At 38.5% G+C, this 14,305-nt stretch overlaps 1 protein-coding gene across 1 annotated transcript in view; it reads left to right on the forward strand.

Annotated features, from left to right (window-relative positions):
* The window catches only part of astn1 (astrotactin 1), a 409,363-nt gene that overhangs the window by 390,704 nt on the left and 4,354 nt on the right, over window positions 1–14,305 (forward strand). The window contains exon 23 of the mRNA XM_040142993.1: window positions 1,317–1,500. Coding sequence (XP_039998927.1) covers window positions 1,317–1,500 — 184 coding nt within the window. The remainder of the gene's footprint in view (window positions 1–1,316; window positions 1,501–14,305) is intronic.

Raw genomic sequence — 14,305 nt, forward strand, 5'->3', positions numbered from 1 at the left:
CTGTGTATATGGCTGCAATTTCTAAACGGTTAATTAAACCCTTTGAATGAAGCTGAAAGTCTACAGTTTAACCACATCTTGATGGCTTTGTTTTATATCCATTGTGGTGGTGTAGAGAGGCAAAATTACAAAAATTGTGTCACTGTCCAACTACTAAAGTTTTTTCCCATTTTTTTTAATGCGATATATTTGGTTAAAAAATACATGTGAAATTGGTGAGTTGAATTTTCTTAATGTTCTACTAACCAAATATAATACTGCTAAAGCTAATTTACAGGGCAGAAATTTGCTCTATCTGTTGCAGTTATGCAGTTATTAGTTTCTGGAGTAGAGCTACTTGTGGAGACTGTACCATAAAAATGTGTTATTCCATATACTAAAAAAATAAAAGAAGATTCATAGCTGAAATCTTTTCCCACCTTCTGCACCATTGAGAGGTTCATAGTAAAGATAGTATTGGAGATCCTGCTGCTGATTTGAAAACTGCGCTATCCAGTGAAGTACGATACTACTGAGCTTCTGCTGTTAATTTTAGTGCCTGGAAATACATGGATGGTGTGAAATGCAATACTTCCACTCTGTGGCTCTGTGTTTTTTTTATTAGCATCGTTAACCAGACCAGGCCATGACAGGTGTCTAGCCAGGTCCTGACCTGACGACCCATGAAAATACATTTCGCCTTTTGAAGAAAATATCCACCCAGTTTGTGTTTTAGAGGGATATATTGATGATTTATTAACTTTAAAAGGAAATTTATATCAAGATATGCACATGACATTACGACTGTTTTATTAATCTAAATGTATAGTGGGGCTGCAGAAGATCATGGAAAGAGCATTGCATCTCCACTAATGAAAACCCTACGCCTGAAATGGTGGAGTAAGTGAAGTAACTTCCATGACTATCGTTGAATGCAAAAAGGGGGCCCATCATCGAAGTTTCTCGGGCTACAAGATTGATTTGCCCTATTTGTTTACAGAAACTCCAATTTATAGTACGTACTGGAGGGAAAAGTTCTCCGCCCGAGGAAAGAAGCACAACAAAGTTTAACAGTGTCTCCAAAACAGCAGCAAAGTAGCGCCCTGTCCAAAGACGGCTGAGTGGCCAACATTAGATCTTCTTCCTTCGTCTTCCCTGGAGGATTGTTTGGTATCAAGTAGCACCAGCAGATCAGTTTGGTAAACATTAGTAAGCTGTGTGCTGATTACTGACATCCCCCATTACTTCATACGCTCTGTCATTTGCAGCTGCCATAATACTGCACGAAGTCAGTGTTGCTTTAAGTTGCTGACCTCTCATTAATTTTATCCTTCCAGAAATAGCCGATAAGATCTATAACCTGTTCAATGGCTATACCAGTGGGAAGGAGCAACAAACGGCTTACAACACTCTGATGGACCTGGGTGCTCCCACACTGCACCGTGTGCTCTACCACTACAACCAGCGCTATGAGAGCTTCGGAGAATTCACCTGGAGGTGTGAGGATGAGCTAGGACCCAGGTACAGTTATCATATAACTACTTTGCCATATCTGGTCAGATTATTATATTTTTTCAAGCCTTAAAAAAATGCAATACTCTGAGTTTTTAAAGCAAACAACCAAAAACATCTCATTTTTAGTAAATGGATATTGATTGAAAGAAAGGAAAATGACAGAAACAGTGAGACTGTCAAACAAATGGAATTCTGTTTGTATTTCAGAAATGCCCACATTTCTGTAACCTCAAATCAGAAATATGCATTCCTTCAAGCAAATTGCTCATCAACTTTAGCTTGATGGCCAATTTATCAGAAGGACCCAACATTATACAAAGGCTTGTAGGTCTGTCCTCAGTCAGAATTTTACATAATACCAAAAGACTGAGCCCTTTTAATAAAGTGTAGACTGTGTTCACTGAAATCAGTCTCTGAAATTTGAGAGACTTGAGTGCCATTCAATAGTTGCCGTCCCACCAACAAAGTGCAATCTGTCTTACTGAACTTGTGCAATTGACAGTGACGTCTTCGAACAATAACAGTGCAGCCTGGCTGCAAGATTGAAAGTGGCAGCTAGACAAGGTTTGGATCACAGTTTGGTGTGAACACCACTTTCAGCAGACGGTCCTTTCAAAAAAAGAAATAGTCACCAGATTTTTCAAATATCTTGGAAAGCCCAGGCACTGATTCAGCTGTTTTCAGTTCATAAAAATTAAACATATGCCAGATTTGGACTGGACTAAAATTACAGATATGCTCCATTAGTGATTACTTTACCCCCTACTGCCTGCATGAAACTCTTCCCATCCTGACAATGATTTATAGACCTCACTCAGAGTCCAACTACTTGTAGAAGACTTGCTACATACCATCAAGTGTGCTGATCAATTCATAACTCGCCAAATCACTAAGCTGCCTGTTGAGGTTATAGGATAAGGTTTCTCATTTTCTGTATTTTTCTCATTGTCAACAAATCCCATGAAAACACCAAAGCCAAAATTGATCCAACTAACAAGTAGTCTCTTTCTATCCAAAGGAAATTATGTAGCCTTTTGAAAAAATAAAAGTATATATTCGGGACCCCTTTTTAAAGACTTGTCTCTTCAATAAGAATGAATGTGCAAGGGGCTGAGTGCCACAGACAGGTTAGGGAACTCTGAACATAATGAGAGATTGATTGACTGAAGTTTCGTAACTTTTCCACTTGTGTCCGCACATGTTTATGATGAAAAATGTTACTGTTCCTCTTACTTGAATGTTGCTGTTTAACTGTGGTACTATAATGTTACCTTGTCCAGAGTAGGCTATCTTTTGCTTTGTTAGGCCTACAATCAGCAGCGAACCCCGGAAATTGGAAAGTTCTATGCTATTCATTTTTTATGGGATGAAGCAATTTGCCTCTCAGTGCATCATAGCCAACAACATATGATGTGTAACAAAACACTGCGCCCAACGGCTTCTATGTAAACACCGTCTTGATGCACATTAACTCTCTGGAAAGGTACCAATTTTATAACTTCCACTTCCCAGATCAACATATCTCAGCTACTGTACCCTGGCCCTGCATTACATCCATTGTGTGCTACAAGTGTTAAATAATGTGACACTATGCAATGTGGTCAGTGCTGTCAGCCTTTCTCATCTGCAACAGAAAAGGAGAGAAAGTGGTAAAAGAATAAAAAGTGTCAAGAAAGGGATGCAGCAGTGGCTGACAGTTTTGGAACTGTCACCTTAAGCACTGCTGCACTTAAAACTGCAATAATTGATTTTTTTGGGCTATTTGGGAGCAGCGGAAACAAGTTGTGAACACAAAACTGGCACATTATCACCTTTTAAGATGATATAGCAAACTTGTGAGTAAACACTTTCTTATTTACACATCCACACATTGAGCAACGTTACCATTCATTTTGAAGCTGTGTTTGTTACAACCTGATAAATGTAGTATTCACTCTCCTTTTAGCTCTGTTTTTGGTCTCTACCAAGCCCTGAGGGAATATCTTGGTTTTTAGCTGCTAAATGCTCTACTGTGTTCACCAGCTAGTCTCTAACTTTGTCTCTAAATAAAACCAAAACAGAGGTGATCCTTTCTAGCCAAAGTATTTCCTTTGCCCATTTTTCAAAGCAAGATGTGATTTGTTCCAAATCGCCTTTTCCAGCCCAATTTCAAACTCATCCTACAAACTGCTCATACAGCCAAATCTCCATGGTATCAGCCCGTTCAAATCCCAATGCTATCCAACTTTTGCTTAGATTCTCAGAGGTGGGCAGATGTTCTGCTCCCAACTTCGAAAGTGCTTTTCTTTGATTGTAGGCGGTTGTTTGTGTGAATTAGAGTTATGGAGGAAATTCATTTAAACAGACTGAGAAGCTGAGTGAGATTAACATCCATGACATCAACAGGGCCATTTAGCAACACACAACCAGTGAGGGCCCCAAATTCCCCCACACTATGGATAAGTACCCCCAATCTAAAATTGTAGCGTTATGTTTAATAAACAGAGCCATGTGTCTGATATAAAATATACAGGCGGTCTGTGGTGCATGCTTTCACTTTGGCAGGTGAAACTGATTAGCCAAGGCTCCCTTAATTCTCTCTGTTTCTCACTCTGTCTGTGGGTTCCCCTTCTCTAAATGAAAGGTTGTTTTTAATAAGGACCGTGCTGGAAAGAGTTGATGTAATTGAGGGAGTTGCTTCTGAAGTGTTCCATTAAAATACACTTAGATTAACAGCCCCCCAATTTAGTTAAAGGGAGGGGTGATTATGTTAATAAAGGCACCTCAGAGCTGGAAAAGCAGTGAAGAAGTGCATTTAAGGTGAGGCCTAGAAGCAGAGGAAGGAAGTATTAACATGTTTTGTTTAGCCAAGTCATCAAATGAACATTATACTTTCCTATGTATCTGGTTTAGTGTGGGAAAAGAGCCTCTATACTGAACCTGAGTTGTATGCTGTCTATTGTTACCAAGTGAGCGGGCAGTCAGAGGGGTTAATGGTTTTAGAGCTCCACTGCTGTGAATCTAAGTGTGCTGACAACTTTCCTGCAGCGCCAAACAGTTTGTTTCTCTGACATTATGTGACCACTGGGAAAAACAAATGCAGTGGATAAATTGTTTCACTGTTGCCAGGACAAAATACTGATATCATTTTTAGAAAAATAATGGGAATGCAAAGTTTCTGACTTTCAAGTATCCAGTATTATGTTGGTCTGGTTCTGTAAAGGCATCTAAGCCAATTGTTTTTTGGTATAAATTATGCCAAAAAGCATAGTCTGCCTGATAAACAGCAGGCATGAGCAGAGATGCTACTGTTTTTTTTTTACTTCCGAAATCCCTGGGGTTTCTGTTGAAACCCTGTTGTTTTTGCTGTTATCAGTCATTGGCTCTTTGTGCTGGTTGTTGTTTCTGCATTTCGTCTTTTTCTTCTTACCTTACCATAGCTTAGTCTCAGAAACCTTAAAACCCATAGCAGCCAAACAATCCAGATTGATCTGAATCCTTACCCTGCCCATCTACTCTATGTGCCATTACTACTTGAATACAAGGCTATAATTTAGCATTAGAAAGGTATACTGGGGTAGCTGTTTCAACATATTTTACATTTAGGCCTATTATCAGATTTTAGCAGTGCTTATTCAGATTTAGTTTAAACTAGTTTACCCGTATGCTCTGTTACATAAGGTTCCCTAAAACCTTACTGTTCACAATAAAAAAATAAATTTGAAATCTTGAACTTATTCAGATGTATATGTATTTATGTAAATTCAATTAACTCTAGCGCGATGTATGTCCACCATTTGTGATTTTGGCAAAACCTCCTTCTGCTCTCCTCAACCTATGTCATTTCCAACTTTGGCATGTTGTGTCACTATACACCCATGACAACAGGTCAAATGTTTTTTTTTTTTTGTAGTTTTGGCTGATCCGTTCTGATCAGTTTTAGAGTGTGGTGCATATCTGACAAAACAAGCCATAAATCCTCTAATCAGAGTCATATTATCAGAAAATTTAATCATCAGATAGTGGCTCTAACCTGACTCATTATAGTCAGAAATGATTTCCAGTGGTCAGAATGTAGAATCAGATTAAGAGAAAAATGCTAGAAAAAGCTGACCTAATTGGTAATTTCTAACTCAGCATACCAAAATTCATTACATAATATAATGTGATTGAAGCTACAGCAATATCCAAGAAGAGTTGAATCGAGGGCAACTGGATTTGGTTGTAGATACCTTAAGACGTTTCACCTCTCATCCAAAAGGCTTCTTCAGTTTTGACTGAATGATGGGGAGTCCCAAGTATATAACCACTGTGGGGTCGTTACCAAGGCCATTGATGTCAGTTTGGTTTGTTAGTGCTCCTCACTGTGTTGGTTGTTAAATCTCCTGGGAAGGGATGAAAGGACAGCATTGTAGATTGGGAATAAGTGGTGTCATAGACCACCTCCTCTCTTGAGGGATGGTTTCTCTACTTTAATGTCAAGAGCCTCCTTCACTCCTCTCTCAAACCATCTGTCCTCCCTATCCTAAATATGCATGCTGTTGTACTTGTGTGTCCCTTATCCTTGAGGTGTAGGTAAACTGCTGAGTCTTGAGCTGCGGGGTTGGCCCTCTTGTGTTGAGCCATACACACCTACAATGCTGTCCTTCAATCCCTTCCCAGAGGAGATTTAACGACCATTCACACTAGGCCTCACGTAACCCCAAAAACTCAGCCGACTGTCGTTTACACCTAGCATCGTGACCCCAACGACTCTAACGGCTGTTGTTACATCATCTATGAACACTATTTAACCAAGTGGCTTCAATGGGGAGGTGAAATGAGAGGTGAAAGATCTTTAAGATTGACTAACTACAGCAATCAAAAACACTTGAGCATAGTTTATATCCTAAAAGGTATGAGGTTGAGTCCTTCTTTGACTGACTGACAGTATTGCTATATATACCATATCTTAAGACCACATCCAGCATTGTACATAAAGTACCTGATTCAGAGCAAGACTTAGAAAAGTTGTAAACCTACTATCGTTATTATTGTTATTATTGTTGTTGTCATCAGCTGGCACACCTTACACATTTCCCTGAACCTGATGATAGTCTTAAAGTAAAATCCACAACGTGAACTAGCAAACGTTTCATGCTCCTTTTTGGGGTAACTTAACTGTTTTAGCCATTGTGCTTTTGATGCAGTTTCATCACATTAAAAAGCGTTACGCTTTAACAGCACTTAAATAATATCCATGACAGCAAAATCTGTCCCAAGACTGGAGGGTCCTTGTTCTTCATAACTCTTTGAGTCCATTTTGTTTGTGTTTTGTTCTTAAATTACCATTTTGTTGGCCACTTGAGAGAGAATATACCTCTCCCACCCAAACAACAACAATAAACAACAGAACAGACACAAACTTACACACACACAAACCACATATGGTACATTTACAGACAACAAACAAACACACAGACACACACACAGTTTTATCTACCCAGATCAGCTCAACTTGTTATGAAGCAAATTCCCCAGTTTTTCTGCCACAAACAATGAGGGCTGAATAAACTACATTTTCATTAGCTAGTCAAAATACAGATAAGAAGAGCCCTGTGCAGGCTCTGACTCAATGTAAACTCATATCAGCCAAGTAAGCAATATCTGGAAGCAAATGAATGAACAAATGTGGCTATATCTTTCTTGTGGCAGCAGATATTCAGATCTGCTGTTTTTAGAAACATATTGAATCTCAGTGAGAAGACCAGTTGGCACCCACCAGAGGACATTTTTGTTGCCTTCTTCATGCAGCATCATGTGATGTTTTAACTCAAACCATACACTGACCAAAATGCTGTCTCTCCAAGGCTTGACACTTCTTCTCCCAAGGGCCAGACCTTGTCATTGCCAGGGGAATACCCATCATAAAGGCACGCTGCTAGGCTGTTGACTTAGAAACGCTAGATGTTTTGGCTGGGTTGAAAGAAAATCCTCGATCCTGGCCATTGCAGTCCTGACCATGTCCTTGGTTGGACCCCGTACCCTTTGATGAACTGAAAAATATTTGATTTTTTTTTTCAATTTTCTTTTTGTTTTTACATGACAGTCTCTCTAATCAGAGGAGAGCTTGCAATAATAAGTATTGTTATCATTGGAATTTCTCTCAGGAAATCATAATCATAATCACAGCAGACTGTTTACTTTGCTCTCTCACTTTTTATAGTTGAGAGAAGGGCAAATACACATAGTTGAAGTAGATGTGCCTTTCAGCTGCTTGTCCAGCAGTGATTTATTGGTTTCTGTAATACTGAATAGCATTACATACTTTGATATACGTTTCCAGTAAAAATGTCCCATTATAAATATTAGTATATATTGTTATGAGATTAGCTAACAATTAAAGATCCCACATTCTGGAAAGTGAGATTTCCATGTCTCTTTTGATTATAAAGCAGGTCTAGGTCCTATATGAAAGCTATGAAAGTATCAGACGCTCAATTCACGGAGAAATGCACAACGAGCAGTCAAGACTTCCATAACGTTGTGATGTCACGGCGACTGTATACAGTCCCTGCCCTCAACCATGCCCCCACCACGGCCCACCCAGACCCACCATCCGACCTTTTGTTTTGTTGCTGTTGTTTTCACTTCATTAACAACACAACACCAAGCGGTCGTTCCGTTGCTGAGCTAGCAAGCTACAAGACAGAAGAATGTTGAGTAAAGGCTGCGCAATCGATGGATGTCAGAGGCCAATATATTACTGCACAGCCTTCCCAAGAAAAACTAATATTAGAAAAGAGTGTCTAAAATTAACTTTTTTCAGAAATACTGGAGCATTTTAGTCTGAATTTGACCAACTGTTCTGTTCTGAGTGTGAGAGAGATGTAAAAAGGTTGAGATGGAATTTCGGTAAAACCACAAATATATCTTCTTGTGAATATCAAAACTTCAAATAGATCACCGGAAAAGTGGAAAATATGGGACCTTTAAAAGTACCTCATCTGCCCTCACTAGGAGAGGGTGCTGCTTTGACCGCGTACCATCAAATTAAAAATGAAGATTTTTTTTCAGAAAAATAATATTTTCATTGCAGAACTGGGCAAGAAAAAGGATAGAGAATGAAGTCTAAAACTGGATTATTACAGTGTTTTTAAAAATGAGCAGATTAAAAATATACTTCTGTGGCAAATTTTACTCTCCTGTTAAAAACATGAGAATAGAGGAATAAGTAAATTCATGCAGTTCAGCATAATGAGACAGAAGCTGTCATATTAATGCTTGCATCTTTGCCTACTGATCTTGAGCTTACATACTGGATATTCCAACCTGTGTGCTTAAAGGTACATTTAGATGCTACTAATTAGCAACAGCAAAGACATTTTGAATTATTTCAGTTATGATAATAATTCCATGGAAAGATGCATGTAGTGTTATTTATAATTCAACGTTAGATTTCTCCATATGTATACCACAAATAAAGATAATATATAAATTCTTACCCTCCCAAATGATGCCATACATATGGGGCCTTGAACAAACCAGCTTGTGTAGATTTTGTAACAACAATGAAGAATCAGTCTTGCATCTGCTGTGGCCCTGTCCAGTTGTAGCCTTATTTTGGGATCGAGTTCAAAATGGATAGTGAATTTTAATAAATATTACACAATCAACTTAGAATCTGTCATCTCAGGAGACTTACGAAATAGCAAATCACAGAACAGTAATATTCTAAACTTTTGTTGGAAAGCATGTGTAATAATACTTTCAAATAAGTACACAGGTTAAAAAGGTCAAGGGTCCTTAAATCACACTGGACGATAGAAAGATCAACATCAATTAGGGGTGTGTGTGTGTGTGTGTGTGTGTGTGTGTGTGTGTGTGTGTGTGTGTGTGTGTGTGTGTGTGTGTGTGTGTGTGTGTGTGTGTTTGTACCTATGTGTGTATGTATTGTCTGTGTGTCTTCTTCACATGGCATGTACTATATATATTGTAGATGTGTACTATGAATAGTTGCAGGATATGCTGCTCATCCTTAAGTGTTTTACTTGCCTAACAAAAACCAAAGTGAGACACAGGATGTAAACTCCATTCTCCAGTGTCATTAGTAAATTCCGATTATTTGATGCTATTAATATTGTGTGTGTGTGTGTGTGTGTGTGTGTGTGTGTGTGTGTGTGTGTGTGTGTGTGTGTGTGTGTGTGTGTGTGTGTGTGTGTGTGCATGCTTCTGCACTTTTCCATGCAAATGTATGCCTTCAAGTGTGACCATGTCTATATATGCAGTATATTAATGTGCATGTGTCTTACATATGACTATGCTCATGTATATACATGCCTGCTTCTACGTGCGGAGTCAAAACCACACAAAAGTTTTGCGGTGAGACTCACTCAAATTGTATCTTGGAGACTACATCTGCTCATATACATGCAAAGATTTATGGTGACAACTGTTGCTGTTTGGAACCAATGAAATGTTCCTCTGCTTTCCTGACAAATGAAAACATAAAAAAAAACACTTTTTTTTCTTTATATAAAGCCAATAAATATCCCGATTTCCTCAAACCACTGAAATTTGTGGCAAATTACTGGGAACATAAAGAGGTTTCAGAAAAATGATATGAATGACAGTATGGCAGCACACTAAAAGTACCAACACAAGGGTTCTTGTCTGCAGACAAGATGATCTGGAGTCAGTATACGACAGGAGATGAAATATTGTAGAGGAATCCACAGGGCCACAGTGTCTATATGATGACTTTATTATTGTTATTACAGTGTGATGGTCAGTGCCAAGTTTACGTTCATAAACAGCATAGAATTGTAGCTTATTGACAAAATCAAGAATAAAAAGAATTGTGGGCTATTATTTGAATGGATGTTGGACAAGAGGATATTAGCTTGTCACATAGACTGGAAAACACAAGTTACAAGTCAAAAACAAATTTTCTTGCCAAGCTCTATTGGTTGGCTTTATTTAGGACCAAGGACCAGATCCAGAGCAGACTGCAAATCAAAAATAAATAAAAAAAATGAAAACACAAACACACACAGACACACACACACACACACACACACACACACACACACACACACACACATATATATATATATATATATATATATATATATATATATATATATTTATATATATATATATATAAATCACTTAATAATTTTTGTAGAGATTTCACCATATACATAGATATATTTTATTGTGTTTGAGCATTGCCCATATAATTGATAATGCCACCATCTTTTATTAGTGTGTGTACAACATGTGTCATGCGTTGCAGACTGCAAGACTAAACAGGGCCACCTGTTTGTGTATGTGTATGCTGACCTGCCATCAGTTTCTGTGTGTGTGTGTGTGTGTGTGTGTGTGTGTGTGTGTGTGTGTGTGTGTGTGTGTGTGTGTGTGTGTGTGTGTGTGTGTGTGTTTGTCACTATGTGTGTATGTATTGTCTGTGTGTCTTCTTCACATGGCATGTACTATATATATTGTAGATGTGTACTATGAATAGTTGCAGGATATGCTGCTCATCCTTAAGTGTTTTACTTGCCTAACAAAAACCAAAGTGAGACACAGGATGTAAACTCCATTCTCCAGTGTCATTAGTAAATTCTGATTATTTGATGCTATTAATATTGTGTGTGTGTGTGTGTGTGTGTGTGTGTGTGTGTGTGTGTGTGTGTGTGTGTGTGTGTGTGTGTGTGTGTGTGTGTGTGTGTGCATGCTTCTGCACTTTTCCATGCAAATGTATGCCTTCAAGTGTGACCATGTCTATATATGCAGTATATTAATGTGCATGTGTCTTACATATGACTATGCTCATGTATATACATGCCTGCTTCTACGTGCGGAGTCAAAACCACACAAAAGTTTTGCGGTGAGACTCACTCAAATTGTATCTTGGAGACTACATCTGCTCATATACATGCAAAGATTTATGGTGACAACTGTTGCTGTTTGGAACCAATGAAATGTTCCTCTGCTTTCCTGACAAATGAAAACATAAAAAAAAAACACTTTTTTTCTTTATATAAAGCCAATAAATATCCCGATTTCCTCAAACCACTGAAATTTGTGGCAAATTACTGGGAACATAAAGAGGTTTCAGAAAAATGATATGAATGACAGTATGGCAGCACACTAAAAGTACCAACACAAGGGTTCTTGTCTGCAGACAAGATGATCTGGAGTCAGTATACGACAGGAGATGAAATATTGTAGAGGAATCCACAGGGCCACAGTGTCTATATGATGACTTTATTATTGTTATTACAGTGTGATGGTCAGTGCCAAGTTTACGTTCATAAACAGCATAGAATTGTAGCTTATTGACAAAATCAAGAATAAAAAGAATTGTGGGCTATTATTTGAATGGATGTTGGACAAGAGGATATTAGCTTGTCACATAGACTGGAAAACACAAGTTACAAGTCAAAAACAAATTTTCTTGCCAAGCTCTATTGGTTGGCTTTATTTAGGACCAAGGACCAGATCCAGAGCAGACTGCAAATCAAAAATAAATAAAAAAAATGAAAACACAAACACACACAGACACACACACACACACACACACACACACACACACACACACACATATATATATATATATATATATATATATATATATATTTATATATATATATATATAAATCACTTAATAATTTTTGTAGAGATTTCACCATATACATAGATATATTTTATTGTGTTTGAGCATTGCCCATATAATTGATAATGCCACCATCTTTTATTAGTGTGTGTACAACATGTGTCATGCGTTGCAGACTGCAAGACTAAACAGGGCCACCTGTTTGTGTATGTGTATGCTGACCTGCCATCAGTTTCTGTGTGTGTGTGTGTGTGTGTGTGTGTGTGTGTGTCCATTCCAATTCATCCACAAGAAGTGAAGTCTGAGATGTGCAAATGTTATTGCTAATGCTTTAGCAAAATATTGTTCTAAAATTTCGTAGATCACTATAAAGCTGATGAAAAGAAGAGACCTTCAGAGAAAATTCTGCATCTGTTTTCCTGCAGCTCTGCTAGAGTTGAACCATACAGTATGATTTGGTTAATGTAGTGAAACTAGATGACTGGCAGTTGTTTGTATGAGAGTTTTGTTCTATAATGAAGGAGCACTGATTTTTGTTTATTTCAGTGCCTTTGCGCTGGTATTGTTTTGGACCCTTTTACCTTTTAAGTAAATTTGTCAGTCTTCATCAACTCCATTACTTTCCCTGCCATCATCTCCCTTTTTAATGTCATCTTTGCTTCCATCATTTTCACCTCCCCGTCGTCATTTCCAAGACAATCATAATTACTATATCAACATCAGATCTGCCTCATGACTACCAGGTGAGAGACTATGACAACTGAAAGAACGTGCGGTCTGCCTTGTCCTGCATCCTGTTTTGTATCCTAAATTGAGTGCACAGGAAAATGAAATTGAGAAGGTTAGAGCTATGATATACGATAGGTAAGACATTTAGAAATAGAAAAAATCTTCTTTTTATCAGTGTGGTCATTAATTTCCTTTAACTGTTGCATATTGACTGTGTAGCCTGGGTGCTCTGATGTGTCATCAGATCATCAGTATAATACGCTGTGGATCTGGTGAGTTTGGTGCATCCAGCAGACTTGTGGCTTGGCAGTATGGGGACACTGTGCTGTAAAAGTGCTGGTTTGGCTGAAGAATGAGGAGAAACTGTGTGTGGAATGAATGAATTCTCCTCCCGCTGCCTTTTTCTAACTTCAGACAAACACTTGACAAGGTTTCACTACAAGGGCCAAATAGGCAGCACTCAGTGTCCCTACGAGATGTAGTTATGTGAACTCTGTGCATCATGTTACTAATGGAGATGATTTTTCAGCTGGCCTGGTTTGGCCAAAGGACAAGTTCAAGGATTTCATAGACTCTCCTCTGCCGCTCTGCAGTATTACAGCCGTCCATCAGCCTGTTTTCGTCCAAAGGACCAGCTCTTCATTTGCCACGACCATTCATTTCTTCATTCATTAACTTTTCCACTGTTTTTACTTTCATCATTCCTACCCAGACCTTAGCAGCCATTGTGTGCTTTGGGATAAAGTTGGAATGTGTCAGTAACAGTACACCTTACCCTGCGAGTTCCTTCAGACAGGAAGCAGTGGTGGATGGGTAGGTTTTAGGTTCTGTCATACAATGATGTCATTCTAAAGCAACAGCAGAGCCACTGTGTGATTTATGGACTGTAGACAGTCTACTGTATCTGAAGGCTGATGTACATCAACACTGAGATTCCACCTTCCTTCAGACACCTGGAAGCAAGTGTTTCCCCAGGTTCACTGCATTTCCTGGTCGCTGACTAGCTACTTGACTTCTATGATATTAACAACTTTCAAAAACACTTTCTAAAGTCCAATGTAGAAGGTTGTTTGTATATAGCATTCTGATACAAAAAGGTCAGGGGATTGCAGGGGAAATCCAGTTGATCATTGTAATTTTGGTCTCAAGAAGAACACAGTTTACACCAGCCACCTTGCTAGACCCGGTCAACTGTACAAAACACAAGTGGCACTATTGTTTACATTTTGTTTTGGGCACTTTATTTGACAGAAGTACACCTAAATAACAATCTCTGAAATCACGTAAAACCCACTTGCATATATGTTACACTTGTCTATTTCACACTGACAATATGGCAGTGATTAAAATAATAGTATCCAACAAAACTGTTGTGCATCGTGAGACATAGAAAATATTGAAGGCATATTAGTTGAGCAAGAAACTTATGGGAGAGGAGACAAACAAGAAGAGACAGGCGGTTTGCCTCTGGAGGAAGAACAGGGTACTGGGGTTCAGAGTAGG

The sequence above is a fragment of the Xiphias gladius genome, chromosome 14, assembly GCF_016859285.1.
Source record: "Xiphias gladius isolate SHS-SW01 ecotype Sanya breed wild chromosome 14, ASM1685928v1, whole genome shotgun sequence".
NCBI lineage: Eukaryota > Metazoa > Chordata > Actinopteri > Istiophoriformes > Xiphiidae > Xiphias > Xiphias gladius.